This window comes from Scyliorhinus canicula, chromosome 12, assembly GCF_902713615.1.
Source record: "Scyliorhinus canicula chromosome 12, sScyCan1.1, whole genome shotgun sequence".
Taxonomy (NCBI): Eukaryota; Metazoa; Chordata; class Chondrichthyes; order Carcharhiniformes; family Scyliorhinidae; genus Scyliorhinus; species Scyliorhinus canicula.
Genome location: NC_052157.1, coordinates 57,720,838 through 57,739,286, shown reverse-complemented (window position 1 = coordinate 57,739,286; position 18,449 = coordinate 57,720,838). Strand labels below are relative to the sequence as shown.

At 51.7% G+C, this 18,449-nt stretch overlaps 1 protein-coding gene across 1 annotated transcript in view; it reads right to left on the bottom strand.

Moving 5' to 3' along the window:
- Positions 1–511: 511 nt before the first annotated feature.
- LOC119975210 (myelin-associated glycoprotein-like) overlaps positions 512–18,449 on the bottom strand; it is a 65,654-nt gene continuing 47,716 nt past the window's right edge. Inside the window, exons 9-12 of the mRNA XM_038814825.1 lie at positions 10,663–10,956; positions 6,803–6,908; positions 2,040–2,121; positions 512–1,150 (exon numbers count right to left, since the gene is read on the bottom strand). Coding sequence (XP_038670753.1) covers positions 854–1,150; positions 2,040–2,121; positions 6,803–6,908; positions 10,663–10,956 — 779 coding nt within the window. The 3' untranslated portion in view covers positions 512–853. The remainder of the gene's footprint in view (positions 1,151–2,039; positions 2,122–6,802; positions 6,909–10,662; positions 10,957–18,449) is intronic.

Genomic DNA, 18,449 nt, shown 5'->3' with positions numbered 1-18,449 from the left:
AGATAGGGAGGGTTTCAGGAACTGAAGGAGGTTAAAGAGATAGGGAGGGTTTCAGGAACTGGAGGAGGTTACAGAGATAGGGAGGGTTTCAGGGACTGGAGGAGGTTACAGAGATAGGGAGGGTTTCAGGGACTGGAGGAGGTTACAGAGATAGGGAGGGTTTCAGGGATGGGAGGTGGTTATAGAGATGGGGAGGATTTCAAGGGCTGGAGGAGGTTACAGAGATAGGGAGGGTTTCAGGGACTGAAGGAGGTTACAGAGATAGGGAGGGTTTCAGGGACTGGAGGAGGTTACAGAGATAGGGAGGGTTTCAGGGACTGGAGGAGGTTATAGAGATAGGAAGGGTTTCAGGGACGGGAGGCGGTTATAAAGATAGGGAGGGTTTCAGGGACTGGAGGAGGTTACAGAGATAGGGAGGGTTTCAGGGACTGGAGGAGGTTATAGAGATAGGGAGGGTTTCAGGAACTGGATGAGGTTACAGAGATAGGGAGGGTTTCAGGGACTGGAGGAGGTTACAGAGATCGGTAGGGTTTCAGGGACTGGAGGAAGTTACAGAGATAGGGAGGAATGGCTATTTTGGGATGGAACCAGAAACTGGGTGACAGTTTTCAAATGGAGAAGTCGGAGGATTTAACTCCAGTGCTGTTCAGCGAGCGACATTGGGGTGTGAGTCAGGGATACGAGGGGTGCAGCAAAGTTCACAGAGGGGAAAATGACAAGCTCTCCGGGGAAGACTCTCCAGAGGCGAAAGGTCCTGCTTCTCCCGAAGCGACAGATCACAAGTTCAGCAGCAAGGGTCCCTTGGGTCAAGGTGCCCTGTCATCGTTAGGCCATGGCATTTCACATCCTACCCTTATTGCGGTTTGATCTGGGCATACTGGGTACTGTCTCTCCTGCCAACAATCTCATCTGAGGCGCTGGGTTTCGAGAACACAATGCAGGCATAGTGCAGCTCCTCCGCCTCCTGTCCAGCCTCCCCGTTCTCCACTGTCTTGGGGCTCCCTGCCTCGCTGACCACCTCTGTCTGAGGGTCGGCCTCTTCCGCTAGAACTTGGGTCTCCTCCGTCTGAGTGTCAGCGTTCTCCATCTGAGCGACAACCTCCTCTGACTGAAGATCCGCCTCTGCCTCTCCCACTTCCTCCTCCGCCACCTGAAATAGAAAGAGGAGCATCGATCATTGAGCAGTAGGTCATTCAGCCCCTTGAGCCTGTTACACAGGAACAGGAGGAGGCCCATTTAGCCTCCTCAAGCCTGTTACACAGGAACAGGAGGAGGCCCATTTAGCCTCCTCAAGCCTGTTGCACAGGAACAGGAGGAGGCCCATTCATCCTCCTTGAGCCTGTTACACAGGAACAGGAGGAGGCCCATTTAGCCCCCTCGAGCCTGTTACACAGGAACAGGAGGAGGCCCATTCAGCACCTTGAGCCTGTTACAGAGGAACAGGAGGAGCCCATCCAGCCCCCTTGAGCCTGTTACACAGGAACAGGAGAAGGCCCATTCAGCCCCTTGAGCCTGTTACACAGGAACAGGAGGAGGCCCATTCAGCCCCTTGAGCCTGTTACACAGGAACAGGAGGAGGCCCATTCACTCCCCTCAAGCCTGTTACACAGGAACACAAGGCAGCCCATTCAACCCCCTGGAGCCTGTTACTCAGGATCAGGAGGAGGCCCATTCAGCCCCTTGAGCCTGCCTCAGTTTGAGGTTCTGCCCCCTGTTCTACCACTGCACCTCCCCCCATCACCCCAACTCAAATAGGTTTGTTATACCTTGTCAAATCGTGAGATGAATTCGTGAAGGGTACAAATTTGCACGGGTACAGGGGTGTGTGGGAGATACAGTGGGGAGGGGAGAGGGAAGTATTGGGACAAATTTGATTGATCTTGCAAAGAGCCAGCACAGACGCGAAGGGCTGAATGGCCTATACTTGGTCCATTTGTTTCCTCTGTCCAATCTACCCTCACTCACAAGGCCCAAAGGTTGGTAATGGGCAGCCCTGAGTGGGAGCAGGGGGAATATCTGTGGAGGCCATTCTCTCGTACCAAGCTGAAACTCCGGACGAGCGTGGGCTGCCCAGTAAGCATCTCCAGCTCTGTTCTGTCGATCGGGTGTCGCTTCTCGTTCCTGTAAGTAGATTACAAACAGGTAAACATATCACAAACATCACCAATGCAGGTTACGTGACCATATCCCTTGTTTCGACCACACTGGAAGCAATGCAAACAGTTCCCGTCTCCATGTCCCATGGTTAGACCACACTGGGAGCACTGTACACAATTCCTGTCTCCATATCCCTTGGTTAGACCACATTGGGAGCACTGTGCACAGTTCCGATCTCCATATCCCTTGATTAGACCACACTGGGAGCACTGTACACAATTCCTGTCTCCATATCCCTTGGTTAAACCACATTGGGAGCATGGTACACAGTTCCTGTCTCCATATCCCTTGGTTAGTGCTGGACACTGTTCTGATCTCCATATCCCTTGATTAGACCACACTGGGAGCACTGTACACAATTCCTGTCTCCATATCCCTTGGTTAGACCACACTGGGAGCACTGTGCACAGTTCCGATCTCCATATCCCTTGATTAGACCACACTGGGAGCACTGTGCACAGTTCCGATCTCCATATCCCTTGATTAGACCACACTGGGGGCACTGTGCAAAGTACCGCTCAAGAGAATTGGTGCTACTTTGGCACTCCGGCGGAGGCTGAGGAATTTGCGCAAACCCACAGTCTAGAGAAGGAACAGACACAGCAATGTTGTCGGCAGTGGGGAAAAAGACGGAAAGTGGAGGATTAAACGGGACCAAGATCTGTTGACTGGTGATGAGCCATCAATCAAATGCGAGACGAGTTGCTGTACAAAAGTTAGGCTTTAATAAGATAGAACTTAGCCCTGCGGTCGACTAGAATAAATGGACGACCACCGGGCGTTCTGACTATTTATACCTCGGTATGGAGGCATGGTTAACGCAGCCTCTCGACCAATCGGAGAGCCGTCACATGACTGGTCTCAACCAATCGGTCAAGAGGCACATGACCGACCAGAGCCAATGGTAAGCCGGTATTCTGCACCAATGGCAGACAGCTATGCAAATCATACCACCACAACTGGACTCTGTATTTGCGCGGGACTGTGCTGCCTTATTCTCAGACTAAAGTAGGAGAACAGAGAGAGGGAAGCGACGATAGGAGCAACAGATGAGGGGGCGAGGAAGGGAATGGAGATGGGCAGACAGAACAGAGGCAATGTGAGACCAGTCCAGGGAGGGGAGCCACTGTACTAACAGAGAGGGCTATCACGGGAAGACAAGCAGCACGGTAGCATGGTGGTTAGCATAAATGCTTCACAGCTCCAGGGTCCCAGGTTCGATTCCCGGCTGGGTCACTGTCTGTGTGGAGTCTGCACGTCCTCCCCGTGTGTGCGTGGGTTTCCTCCGGGTGCTCCGGTTTCCTCCCACAGTCCAAAGATGTGCGGGTTAGGTAGATTGGCCATGCTAAATTGCCCGTAGTGTCCTTAAAAGTAAGGTTAAGTGGGGGGTTGTTGGGTTACGGGTATAGGGTGGATACGTGGGTTTGAGTAGGGTGATCATTGCTCGGCACAACATCGAGGGCCGAAGGGCCTGTTCTGTGCTGTACTGTTCTATGTTCTATGTTCTAAAGAAGGCCATGGGGCACCTCTCAAGGAGAGGGAGCGCCTGGTCGGGGGAGGGGGAAGGGGGATGGGGGGGCGGGTGGGATGCAGGGCAGAAAGGAGGGTGAATACAGGGGGAGGAAAGGGAGGGGGAACATGGAGGGGAAGGGGGATGGGGATGGGGGGGGGGGGGTCCTCATGGAACAGAAAAAGGGCAGGATAGGAAAGAGTTGTCAGCAATGCAGACACAGGCCTCAGCAGGCATGGGGCAAGCCGAGGAATCAAGATGGCTCCGCAAGCAGCCACTTTCAACAAAGGGAGACCCTGGAGTGCAGGGGCGCACCCACGTGGCGTACACACAGTTGGTGGCCATATTGGGTGCCCCCTGGACTAAAGGAAACCCTGATGCGCACGGGCCTGACCTCATGGTGAGAGCGGCGACCGCGGCCATTTTGGACGGCCCCCTAACAAAGGGAAACCCCAGAGTCCAGGGACGTGTCAGTATGGTTGATCCCGCAGGACCCGGGGTGTCAGAAACCCTCCACCAGGATAGTCACCTGGAACGCAAGGGGACTTAACGGCCCAGTGAAAAGATCCAGAGTCTTCGGTCGCCTGAGAAGCCGGCAGACATAGTCTACTTACAGAAGACACACCTGAGGGAGTAGGACAGACAACTGGTAAGGCCTGGGTGGGACAGACATAACATTCATGTTACGGGATGAGGGCTAGGGTGGTGGCCATACTGATCAGCAAGAGGACGAGATTCACTGAAACTAGGATGGTTGCACAGCCAGGAGGACGGTACGTCATGGTCAGCAGTGTCCTAGAGGGGGCACTGGTCATACTGGTAAATGTGTACGCTTCCAACTGGGACGACACAGACTTTATATAAAAGACCATGGCGGAAATCCCCGACATTGACACACACTGACTGATTTTGGGGGACGACTTTAACTGCGTACAGGACCCGCTGACCGACCGATCAAACCCCAGAAAGGGGAAAAAAGACAGGCATGTCTAAGGAACTGGGAACATTTATGGAGCAAATGGGGGCGGTGGACCCATGGAGGTTCCTGCACCCGGGAGAAAAAGAATTCTCGTTTTTTTCACAAGTGCACAAGGTATATACCCGTATTGATTTCTTTGCTGTGGGGATATCGGTGCTTCCAGGAATTACAGGAGCGGAGTACTCCGCGATAGCCATCTCCGACCACGCTCCAAACTATGTGGATGTGAGGTTGGAGATGGGCCGTGCTCAGCGCCCCACATAGAGGCTGGCCACGGACCTACTGGCCGTCAAGGCCTTCTACCACAAAACATCGCAGCCCGTAGGTGACAACGTGACTAACAACCGGAACGGGGAAGTCTCACCTTCCACGTTCTGGGAGACACGGAAGGCTGCGATCCGAGGGGAAATAATAGCCTAGAAGGCACGTAGAGACAGCGAAGAGAGGGCGGGCAGGCAACAACATTCTGGAAGTCGACGAGCATAGAGCTGCTGGCGGAGAGGAAAAATCTACAAATGGACTTTCACGTGCTATCCACTCGGAAGGCAATGTACCAAAGAAAATTAAGCGAGGCCTGGAACTGCCAAACCTGCAATATTACCACCGGGCAACAATGACGGTAAGGGCGAGAGGATGGGTGCATGAACCCAACTCGGAGTGGGTACAGATGGAGGAGGCCTCCTGCAAGGAAACGACCCTCCGGGCCCTGGTCCCAGCAGCACTCCCATCGTCCTCGGCCAGTGGTAATGACCATACTGAAACGTGAGACAACATTTCGGGATGACCGGGATGTCCCCCATGGCCCCCATCTGCGGTAAACCCCAGGTTCCCGCCAGCCTAGCTGGGTGCAACCTTTACAAACTGGAGACAGGACGGGGGAACGCTGACAGTTAGGGACTTCTACCTGGGCACAGACTAGCGACGCTGGACGAACTGCCGGAGGAATGGCAATTGCCAGACAGGAAATGAGACACCTACAAATAAAACACGTCCTCCGCAAATACACAAGAGGATACCCCAGGGCCCGGAGACCAAACTATTGGAGTACCTGATGACCACAAACAGTAAGGAGGGGGGAGTCCATGGGAAAATATGCAGACAGCTACTGGGCAGAGCCCGAACACCACCGGAGGAAACCAGATGGAAATGGGGGGACGAACTGGGGACAGAGGTAGGATGGGGACTCTGGAGTGAAGCACGGAGCTGGGCCAACTCCACCTCCTCCTGCGCAAGGCTCAGCCTCATGCAGTTCAAAGTGGTGCACAGAGCGCACCTGACCAGAACCCGGAATGAGCAGGTTCTTTCCAGAGGAGGAGGATAAATGTGAGCGGTGCCAGAGGGTCCTGGCCAACCACACCCACATGTTTTGGGCTTGTCCCAAGCTTGCTGGGTTCTGGACAGCCTTCTCCGAGGCAATGTCCAAGGTTGTGGGAGTGAGGGTGAAAGCCAAATATGGCAATCTCCAGTGTATCAGAGCAGCCAGAGCTACACATGAGGAAGAGGGCTAAAGCCCTAACTTTCGATTCCCTCATCGCATGCAGGAGAATCCTGCTCAGCAGCACCACCCACAGCTGCGGACTGGCTGGCAGACCTGGCGGAATTTCTCCACCTGGAGAAGATAAAGTACACCATCCGAGGGTCGGAGGAAAGCTTCCTTACAGCATGGGGGGCAATTTGTCGGTCTGTTCCAAAACCTGTTTGAGGCCAACAACAACCAATAGAGGGAGAGCTGGAAGAGGTAGCGAGGGGAAAACAAAAGCCAAGGACGCACAACCCGGGGGGAGGAGGGGGAAAGGGGGCAGCGAGTCTGAGACGAGCAAAGGGGGACAGCTCCCCTTCCCCAATCACCCCAAAAAGAAGGAAACCCCCTTATGATTAGGGAGGATAGCAAGGGGGGTGGGCAGGGGGAGATGGGGAGGGGTTAGGGAAATGGGGGATAGGTGGTGAAGGGGGATGGGGGAGGGGAGGACACGCCAAACTAGACGGCAGCAATCTATAAATAATGTAAAGTAAGATAAAAACCTTTTGGCGTCACACTGTACCATATATAGAGTTAAGTTTCGTACATCAGGGAACCCCAGGTCTGGTCCATGGTGGAAGAGCGGCTATGATTCGACAGTAGCTTTATAAATGAAAGTTACTTGTTATTAACTCACCTTCGGCAGCAAATGAAAATCTGACACAACAGCAAAGATAAAATGAGCATTCCAAGCGCGCCAGCGACGGCTCCCAAAATAATCTGATCCCGACGTAGGCCGTCCCCTGGAATTACAAAACAGAAAGTTACACAGTCTACTCAAGACCAGCAAGATCGCAGAAACAGTGCATCATGTTCATGGACTTCCCATCAGTACAGAGTGTCAAGGAGGCAGGACTGAGGGAGTGCTGCACTGTCAGAGGGTCAGTACTGAGGGAGTGCTGCACTGTCAGAGGGTCAGTACTGAGGGAGTGCTGCACTGTCAGAGGGTCAGTACTGAGGGAGTGCTGCACTGTCAGAGGGTCAGTACTGAGGGAATGCTGCACTGTCAGTGGGTCAGTACTGAGGGAGTGCTGCACTGTCAGAGGGTCAGTACTGAGGGAATGCTGCACTGTCAGTGGGTCAGTACTGAGGGAGTGCTGCACTGTCAGAGGGTCAGTACAGAGGGAGTGCTTCACTGTCAGAGGGTCAGTACTGAGGGAGTGCTGCACTGTCAGAGGGTCAGTACTGAGGGAGTGCTGCACTTTCAGAGGGTCAGTACTGATGGAGAGCTGCACTGTCAGAGGGTCAGTACTGAGGGAGTGCTGCACTGTCAGAGGGTCAGTACTGAGGGAGTGCTGCACTGTCAGAGGGTCAGTACTGAGGGAGTGCTGCACTTTCAGAGGGTCAGTACTGAGGGAATGCTGCACTGTCAGAGGGTCAGTACTGAGGGGGAGCTGCACTGTCAGAGGGTCAGTACTGAGGGAGTGCTGCACTGTCAGAGGGTCAGTACTGAGGGAGTGCTGCACTGTCAGAGGGTCAGTACTGAGGGAGCGCTGCACTGTCAGAATGTCAGTACTGAGGGAGTGCTGCACTGTCAGAGGGTCAATACTGAGGGGGAACTGCACTGTCAGAGAGTCAGTACTGAGGGAGCGCTGCACTATCAGAATGTCAGTACTGAGGGACTGCTGCACTGTCAGAGGGTCAATACTGAGGGAGTGCTGCACTGTCAGAGGGTAAGTCCTGAGGGAGCGCTGCACGGTCAGAATGTCAGTACTGAGGGAGTGCTGCACTGTCAGAGGGTCAGTACTGAGGGAGTGCTGCACTGTCAGAGGGTCAATACTGAGGGGGAGCTGCACTGTCAGAGAGTCAGTACTGAGGGAGCGCTGCACTGTCAGAATGTCAGTACTGAGGGACTGCTGCCCTGTCAGAGGGTCAATACTGAGGGAGTGCTGCACTGTCAGAGGGTAAGTCCTGAGGGAGCGCTGCACGGTCAGAATGTCAGTACTGAGGGAGTGCTGCACTGTCAGAGGGTCAGTACTGAGGGAGTGCTGCACTGTCAGAGGGTCAGTACTGAGGGAGTGCTGCACTGTCAGAGGGTCAGTACTGGCGGAGTGCTGCACTGACAGAGGGTCAGTACTGAGGGAGTGCTGCACTGTCAGAGAGAGGATCAGTACTGAGGAAGTGCTGCACTGTAAGAGGGTCAGTATTGAGGGGGCGCTGGACTGTCAGAGGGTCAGTACTGACGGAGTGCTGCTCTGACAGAGGGTCAATACTGAGGGAGTGCTGCTCTGCCACAGGGTCAGTACTGAGGGAGTCCTGCACTGTCAGAGAGAGGGTCAGTGCAGAGGGAGCGCAACATTGTCGGAGGGTCAATACTGAGGGAGTGCTGCACCGTCAGAGGGTCAGTACTGATGGGGTGCTGTACTGTCAGACGGTCAGTACTGAGGGAGAGCTGCACTGTCAGAGGGTCAGTACTGAGGGAGTGCTGCACTGTCAGAGGGAGGATCAGTCCTGAGGGAGCGCTGCACGGTCAGAATGTCAGTACTGAGGGAGTGCTGCACTGTCAGAGGGTCAGTACTGAGGGAGTGCTGCACTGTCAGAGGGTCAATACTGAGGGGGAGCTGCACTGTCAGAGAGTCAGTACTGAGGGAGCGCTGCACTGTCAGAATGTCAGTACTGAGGGACTGCTGCACTGTCAGAGGGTCAATACTGAGGGAGTGCTGCACTGTCAGAGGGTAAGTCCTGAGGGAGCGCTGCACGGTCAGAATGTCAGTACTGAGGGAGTGCTGCACTGTCAGAGGGTCAGTACTGAGGGAGTGCTGCACTGTCAGAGGGTCAGTACTGAGGGAGTGCTGCACTGTCAGAGGGTCAGTACTGGCGGAGTCCTGCACTGACAGAGGGTCAGTACTGAGGGAGTGCTGCACTGTCAGAGAGAGGATCAGTACTGAGGAAGTGCTGCACTGTAAGAGGGTCAGTATTGAGGGGGCGCTGGACTGTCAGAGGGTCAGTACTGACGGAGTGCTGCTCTGACAGAGGGTCAATACTGAGGGAGTGCTGCTCTGCCACAGGGTCAGTACTGAGGGAGTCCTGCACTGTCAGAGAGAGGGTCAGTGCAGAGGGAGCGCTACACTGTCGGAGGGTCAATACTGAGGGAGTGCTGCACCGTCAGAGGGTCAGCACTGATGGGGTGCTGTACTGTCAGACGGTCAGTACTGAGGGAGAGCTGCACTGTCAGAAGGTCAGTACTGAGGGAGTGCTGCACTGTCAGAGGGAGTATCAGTACTGAGGAAGTGCTGCACTGTAAGAAGGTCAGTACTGAGGGAGTGCTGCACTGTCAGAGAGAGGATCAGTACTGAGGAAGTGCTGCACTGTAAGAGGGTCAGTATTGAGGGGGCGCTGGACTGTCAGAGGGTCAGTACTGACGGAGTGCTGCTCTGACAGAGGGTCAGTACTGAGGGAGTGCTGCTCTGCCACAGGGTCAGTACTGATGGAGTCCTGCACTGTCAGAGAGAGGGTCAGTGCAGAGGGAGCGCTACACTGTCGGAGGGTCAATACTGAGGGAGTACTGCACCGTCAGAGGGTCAGTACTGATGGGGTGCTGTACTGTCAGACGGTGAGTACTGAGGGAGAGCTGCACTGTCAGAGGGTCAGTACTGAGGGAGTGCTGCACTGACAGAGGGTCATTACTGAGGGAGTGCTGCACTGTCAGAGGGAGGATCAGTACTGAGGAAGTGCTGCACTGTAAGAGGGTCAGAACTGAGGGGGAGCTGGACTGTCAGAGGGTCAGTACTGACGGAGTGCCGCTCTGACAGAGGGTCGGTACTGAGGGAGTGCTGCTCTGCCACAGGGTCAGTACTGAGGGAGTGCTGCACTGTCAGAGAGAGGGTCAGTGCAGAGGGAGCGCTACACTGTCGGAGGGTCAGTACTGAGGGAGTGCTGCACCGTCAGAGGGTCAGTACTGATGGGGTGCTGTACTGTCAGACGGTCAGTACTGAGGGAGAGCTGCACTGTCAGAGGGTCAGTACTGAGGGAGTGTTGCACTGTCAGAGAGACAGGACTGAGGGAGTGCTGCACTGTCAGAGGGTCGGTACTGAGGGAGTGCTGCACTGTCAGAGGGTCAGTACTGAGGGAGTGCTGCACTGTCAGAGGGTCAGTACTGAGGGAATGCTGCACTGTCAGAGGGTCAGTACTGAGGGAGTGCTGCACTGTCAGAGGGTCAGTACTGAGGGAGTGCTGCACTGTCAAAGGGTCAGTACTGAGGGAGTGCTGCACTGTCAGAGGGTCAGTACTGAGGGAGTGCTGCACTGTCAGAGGGTCAGTACTGAGGGAGTGCTGCACTGTCAGAGGGTCAGTACTGAGGGCGTGCTGCGCTGTTGGAGGGTCAGTACTGAGGGGGTGCTGCACTGTCAGAGGTTGAAGACAAAGGAGGTGCACATTTTACGAGGGAGAGTAGGAGCACGTGGGCAAGTTCTCCCCGATTTTCCTCATTGGCTGCAAAACATTAACGTCGTCCTGATTGGCTGACAGGACCTTGCAATCAGAATAAATGTCTCTCACCTTGGACCCACAGATACACCTTGAACATTGCCTCCCCATGCAGGTTCCGAACCGAGCAGGATGCCATCACTTCTTCCTCATCCTGGGGTCCCGTCATGATCAGGGAGCCAATCACCTGGTCTCCATCTCGGAACTGCCATGACTCCCAAATTCCGTGTGTTATGTTACTATTGTAGTTTGCATGGGGCAGGTGCCAGGTGAGATTTCCAGGTGGGTTCGAATTGGCCACACAGGTGCAGGTGACCTTCTGTTTATCTCGGAAGCACCCCGACTCCTGGGTGAACTCTGGCATGTCTGTGGAGCAAAGGAAATAATTGGTTCACACTCACTGTTAGTGACCCCTCACCTGGTGTACTGTGTGCATTGCAAGGTTTGATACAGAGTAAACCTCCCTCTACACTGTCCCCACCAAACACTGCCAGTACAGGTACAGCACACTGTCCCCGTCAAACACGCCCTGGACAGCTACAGCACACAGTCCCTGTCAAACTCTCCCAAGACAGCTACAGCACACAGTCCCCGTCATACACTCCCAGGTCAGCTACAGCACACAGTCCCTGTCAAACACTCCCAGGTCAGCTACAGCACACTAACCCTATCAAACACTCCCAGGACAGCTACAGCACACAGTCCCCATCATACACTCCCAGGTCAGCTACAGCACACAGTCCCTGTCAAACACTCCCAGGTCAGCTACAGCACACTAACCCTATCAAACACTCCCAGGACAGCTACAGCACACTGTCCCCATCAAACACTCCCAGGACAGCTACAGCACACTGTCCCTATCAAACACTCCCAGGACAGCTACAGCACACTGTCCCCGTCAAACACTCCCAGGACAACTACAGCACACTGTCCCCGTCAAACACTCCCAGGACAGCTACAGCACGGGATTAGATACAGAGTAAAGCTCCCCCTGCACTGTCCCCACAAAACACTCCGAGGACAGGTACAGCACGGAGTTAGATGCAGAGTAAAGATCCCTCTACACTGTCCCCATCAAACACTCCCAGGACAGGTACAGCACGGGGTTAGATACAGAGTAAAGCTCCCTCTACACTGTCCCCACAAAACACTCCGAGGACAGGTACAGCACGGAGTTAGATGCAGAGTAAAGATCCCTCTACACTGTCCCCATCAAACACTCCCAGGACAGGTACAGCACGGGGTTAGATACAGAGTAAAGATCCCTCTGCACTGTCCCGTCAAACACTCCCAGGACAGGTACAGCACGGGGTTAGATACAGAGTAAAGCTCCCTCTACACCAGGGGTGGGCAAACTTTTCCGTGCAAGGGCCACATTCAGAAATTCACAATTTTAAAGGGCCGCATAGTATATTAAGTAAAATAATTAATATTTTAAATAGCCAAAATAAAAGGACTTTAAAGAAAAAAAAGCACATTTATTTGAAAAACAAAGTAACTCAGTAAGTAACAGAACAATGTCAATGAGAATGATGCATCTGACTGCAGTCATTTACCATTTTGTTGAAATCAGGTGTCAGGTTGCTTGTGCTGATCCTCAACACTGACTGAAGATTTGTCTGTGAGAAGTGATCTGTTCTTTGACTTGTTAACTTTCATTATAGAGAAAGTCTGCTCACAAATGTAAGTTGACGCAAACAACACAAACATCTTTCTTGCAAATGTTCTCAGGTTTTGAAACGTTTCTGAATGCAGAGATGCATACAACTCGACCAGTGGTTTACTTTCAAACATCCTCTTCAAAGAGTTGTCGGCTTGCAAATCAATCAGTTCCATCTGCAGTTCTTCAGTAGCTGTTTCAATGTCACAGGCAAAAGGTGAGCTGAGTAAACCGAACTGTCCTTCAATTGCCTTGAAATCAGCAAATCTTCTGGTAAATTCTTCTTTTAAAGCCATCAACTGGGAACTGTACTTGTGCGATAATGCTTCTGTAACTGCTCGTGTTTTCAACAGTGGAAAATGAAAAAAGTTTTGCTCATTCAGCTGCTTGGTAAAAAGTTTGAGTTTCGCTTGAATGGCTTTCACTTCCAGGTACAATTTCTGAGCAAATACAGCTTTGCCTTGTAGTTTTGTGACTAGCTCATTATGTCCACAGCAAATGAAAAATCACAAACCCATTCGTCACTGTCCATTTCCTTTGAAAAGTTACAAGAGATGTCTTTCATATTGAAAAACATGACAATCTCTGCTTTGAGGTCCCACGCACTCTTTAGCACTTTTCCCATGCTTAACCAGCGGACATTTGTGTGGTACAGCACATCAGTAAAATCTGCCTCGATGTCTTCCAAGAATCTTCGGAATTGCCTGTGTTTCAGTCCCCGTGCTCTTATTAAATTCACTGCACGCACCACTGGATGCATAACATGTTTGAGTTTTAAAGAAGATTTACAGAGGCTTTCTTGATGTATGATGCAGTGAAAAGACAACGCACTGTGTAGTGGAAATTCTTCTTTGATTTTATCATTCATCAACCTCAAAAGGCCAGAATGTTTACCTATGAGTGCAGGAGCTCTATCAGTTGTAATACTTGCCAGTTTATCCAGGCTTAATCCAGACCTGATTAGACTGTTAATGACACAGTTGTACAAATCTTTTCCAGTAACTGTGACTTTGAGAGACTCCATAGATAACAATTCCACTGTAATCTCAAAGTTTTTATCAATTCCTCTGCTGTAAATGAGTAACTGAGCAGTATCCAGAATATCAGTACTCTCATCTAAAGCAATAGAATACCACTGAAAACTACCACTTGCTGTCAACAGCTGTTCTTGAATATTCACTGCAATTGCATCCATGCGACGAACAATAGTTCTTCGTGAGAGAGATATGGTTTCTACTTTTGACTTAGCTTCAGGACACACAACACTGAGAGCATCAACCATGCAATCTTTTTTAAAGAAATTTAGATTACCCAATTATTTTTTCCAATTAAGGGGCAATTTATCATGGCCAATCCACCTACCCTGCACATTTTTGGGTTGTGGGGGTGAAACCCACGCAGACACAGGGAGAATGTGCAAACTCCACACGGACAGTGACCCAGATATGGGATCGAACCTGGGACCTCAGCGCCGTGAGGCGGTTGTGCTAACCACTAGGCCACAGTGCTGCCCTAACCATGCAATATTTAATAAATTCTGCTTCTGCAAATGACTTGTTTTGCTTTGCAATTTTATTGTCCAATATAAAATTTGCTTTTGTCGCACTCCTTTGTAAAGATGAAGGTTTCGCAAACAAATTTTGCTGTTGCTTCAAACTTTTTACCAGATCAGTTGCTTTCTTTTGCAGTTCTTGCTTTGATGAATTGTGTCCAAAGTTAGCATGCTTGGTTTGAAAGTGCCGTTTCAAATTGTATTCCTTGAACACAGCAACTGTTTAATTACAAAGCAAACATGCAGCTTTAACTCCAACTTCAGTAAAGAAATACATTTCAGTCCACTCTTTGTAGAAAACATGCCATTCATCTTCAATTTTGCGCTTTTTCGATAACCTCGAGCAACTCATTTCGCGTGGGAAGCCAACAGAAGCACAGCCCAGCCGAGTCAACAAAAAAAACGCGCGGAGTGGGGTGGATGTGTGGGGCTGTCTTATTGGTCGGTTTAGTTGGATGTGCGACCAATAGGAGTCCAGGCTACTAACAATAATAAGGCTTATTGTTTGTAACCTGGACTCCTATTGCTCTGGTCGCATTCAATAAGCGCATTTACTTCAGCGGCTTTTCCCCGGCGGCTTTTCAAAAATGCTGGTTATGATTCAGGGCACCTCATTGGCGGGCCGCATAAAAACCTTTGTCGGGCCGCATGCGGCCCGCGGGCCGTAGTTTGCCCACACCTGCTCTACACTGTCCCCACAAAACACTCCGAGGACAGGTACAGCATGGAGTTAGATGCAGAGTAAAGATCCCTCTACACTGTCCCCATCAAACACTCCCAGGACAGGTACAGCACGGGGTTAGATACAGAGTAAAGCTCCCTCTTCACTGTCCCCATCAAAACTCCCCGGACAGGTACAGCACGGGATTAGATACACAGTAAAGCTCCCTCTACACTGTCCCCATCAAACACTCCCAGGAAAGGTACAGCACGGGGTTAGATACAGAGTAAAGCTCCCTCTACACTGTCCCCACCATACACTCCGAGGACAGGTACAGCACGGGGTTAGATACAGAGTAAAGCTCCCTCTACACTGTCCCCATCAAAAACTCCCCGGACAGGTACAGCACGGGGTTAGATACAGAGTAAAGCTCCCTCTACACTGTCCCATCAAACACTCCCAGGACAGGTACAGCACGGGGTTAGATACAGAGTAAAGCTCCCTCTACACTGTCCCCATCAAACACTCCGAGGACAGGTACAGCACGGAGTTAGATACAGAGTAAAGCTCCCTCTACACTGTCCCCATCAACACTCCCAGGACAGGTACAGCACAGGGTTAGATACAGAGTAAAGCTCCCTCTACACTGTCCCCACCATACACTCCGAGGACAGGTAGGGCACGGGGTTAGATACAGAGTAAAGCTCCCACTACACTGTCCCCGTCAAACACTCCCAGGACAGGTAGAGTACGGGGTTAGATATAGAGTAAGGCTCCCACTCCACTGTCCCTGTCAAACACTCCCAGGACAGGAACAGTGCAGGTTAGATACAGTGTAAAGCTCCCTCTAACTGTCCCCGTCAAACACTCCCAGGACAGGAAGAGTGCAGGTTCGATACAGTGTAAAGCTCCCTCTACACTGTCCCCGTCAAAAACTCCCAGGACAGGAAGAGTACACGTTAGATACAGTGTAAAGCTCCCTCTACACTGTCCCCGGTTTAGTTGTCACAGGGGAGTCTGGAAAGGAAGGGCAAATGAATGCTTTAATGATGAAGTAAAGTGTTTACGAGGAAGAGTCCCAGCCAAAGTCTGGACTCTGTAGCTCGTCTCCTACTGGGCGCTTTTAAGATCCTGAGTTACATATCCCGCTGACTGGCCTACGCCCCTCAGCGGGGGAGATTGTACTCCATGAGGCTCATGGGGAGCTTAAATCGGGTTGTCTCCCCAGGTCTTGTGGGGGTGGGATTATAACATTCCTCGCCCCGAAGTCCTTACGTCTCTTGGAAGAATGTCAAACAGGAGGATGTCTGCTCCTCTTTGCCCGAAGCTGCATTTCTGGTGGCTGTGGGGCTGTGTCGGGGGAGTGTACCCCAGTGACGACTGAACTCTGGCCAGGTCACCATCAGATGCCTGGGTCTTCATTTCCACTTCGAAGTCTACCACCTGTCACATCTTGGTGTGGGGGCCCCCAGGAGGCAACAACTGCAGGCCCCCATGTGGCGAGGCAATGCGACTGGAAGACGGTTCCTATGGTGGGGTGTGTCCTAACGTTGGGCCTCTACTCCTGAGATGGTTAAGGTGCTTCGGCAACGTTCGTGCCCACATCCTGGTACAAAACCGGTCCGATCCGCTGTACCACTGTTCCTGGGATCCATTGGCATCATCCCCGAAGTTTTGGACGTATACTGCATCCCCTGGTTTGAAAGTTCTGGTCACTGTCCGTCTGCCTTGGCTCTGATTCAGCAGGTCCTGGACATGTCATACTTTCCTACCAAATTTACTGTAAATGGCAGAACCCTAAGGAACATTTTTTTTTAATGAATTGGCTACCCTAAATTTAGCGTACCCAATTCGCTTTTTCCAATTAAGGGGCAATTTAGCGTGGTCGATCCACGTACCATACACATCTTTGGGTTGTGGGGGCGAAACCCACGCAGACACGGGGAGAATGTGCAAACTCCACACGGACAGTGACCCAGAGCCGGGATTGAACCAGGGACCTCGGCGCCGTGAGGCAGCAGGGCTAACCCACTGCGCCACCGTGCTGCCCCCCTCTTAGGAACATTAACATACAGAGGGATCTGTACGTGCAGGTCCACAGTTTCCTAAAAGCGGCAACACAAATGCCCAAGATGATTATGATGGCATATGGCATGCTTGCCTTCATCAGCCGGAGCATTGAGTGCAGCAGTTGGGAAATCATGTTGCAGCTATATAAAACCTTGGTAAGGCTGCATTTGGAGTATTGTGTGCAGTTCTGGTCACCACATTATCAGAAGGACGTGGTTGCTTTGAAGAGAGTGCAAAGAAGGTTCACCAGGATGTTGCCTGGTCTATGAATAAACTAGGATTATTTTCACTAGAAAGACGGAGGCTGAGGGGAAGCCTGATAGAGGTCTACAAAATTCTGAGAGGCATAGACAGTGTGGACAGTCAGAGGCTTTTTCCCAGGGTGGAAGTGTCAATTACTGGGGACACAAGTTCAAGGTGAGAGGGGGAAAGTTTAAGGGAGATGTGCGGGGTAGGTTTTTCACACACAAAGCGGTGGTCGGGGCGGCAAGGTGGCGCAGTGGTTAGCACTGCTGCCTAAGGCTCTAGGTCACTGCCCGTGAGGAGTTTGCACATTCTCTCAATGTCAGCGTGGGTTTCACCCCCACAACCCAAAGATGTGCAGGGTAGGTGGATTGAACACGCTAAATTGCCCCTTAATTGGAAAAATATTATTGGGTGCTCTAGATTTTTGAAAAAGGAAAGAGGTGGGTTGCTCGAACTCGCTGCCAGAGGATGTGGTGGAAGCAGGCACATTAGCAACATTTAAGAGGCATCTGGGTGGATACATGAATAGGCAGGAAATAGAGGGATATGGACTGAGTAAGGGCATGAGGTATTTTCTTTTAAAAACACACCTTATCCAGGGCAATGAGTGATGGGTAATATATCCGGGCCTAGCTAGCAACACCCAAAGGCATGGAAGCTTCCCACCCCTTCACCGCCCCCCAGTAAACTCATCCAAACCTCTGCCCTGCCCCCCCCCCCCCCCCCCCCCCCCCCACACACACACACACTGGATATCCTAAATCAAAAAATGAAACCATCACAGACTGGTGAACAATCCAGAAAATTGCAAAGTAAAATTCCTGTCCTTGTTTTCAGATCTCTGCATGGCGAACTCAATACATCCCTATTTATGTAACCTCCTCCAGCCCCTACAACTCTTCCTATCTCTGTAACCTCCTCCAGCCCTTACAACTCTCGCTATCTCTGTAACCTCCTCTAGCCCTTATAACTCTCCCTATCTCTGTAACCTCCTCCAGCCCTTACAACTCTCCCTATCTCTGTACCCTCCTCTAGCCCTTATGACTCTCCCTATCTCTGTAACCTCCTCCACCCCTTTCAACTCTCCCTATCTCTGTAACCTCCTCCAGCCCCTACAACTCTTCCTATCTCTGTAACCTCCTCCAGCCCTTACAACTCTCCCTATCTCTGTAACCTCCTCCAGCCCTTACAACTCTCCCTCTCTCTGTAACCTCCTCCAGCCCTTACAACTCTCCCTATATGTAACGTCCTCCAGCCCTTACAACCCTCCCTATCTCTGTAACCTCCTCCAGCCCTTACAACTCTCCCTATCTGTAACCTCCTCCAGCCCTTACAACCCTCCCTGTCTCTGTAGTCTCCTCCAGCCCTTACAACTCTCCCCATCTCTGTAACAAATGTCTTTAACAAAAGACCCAGCTTCCATGCCCACATGTCTGTTCTTGGCCTGCCGCAATGTTCCAGTGAAGCACAATGCAAACTGGAGGAACAACATCTCATCTTCCGGTTAGGCACGCTACAGCCTTCCGGCCTGAACATCGAATTCAACAACTTCAGATGATCAGCCCCACCTCAACCCATTTGTTTTCATTTCATTTTAACTGTCTTTTACCATTTCTTTCTTTCCTTTACCTTTCTCTTCTTTGCTTACCCTTCCCCTCCCCCCACATCTA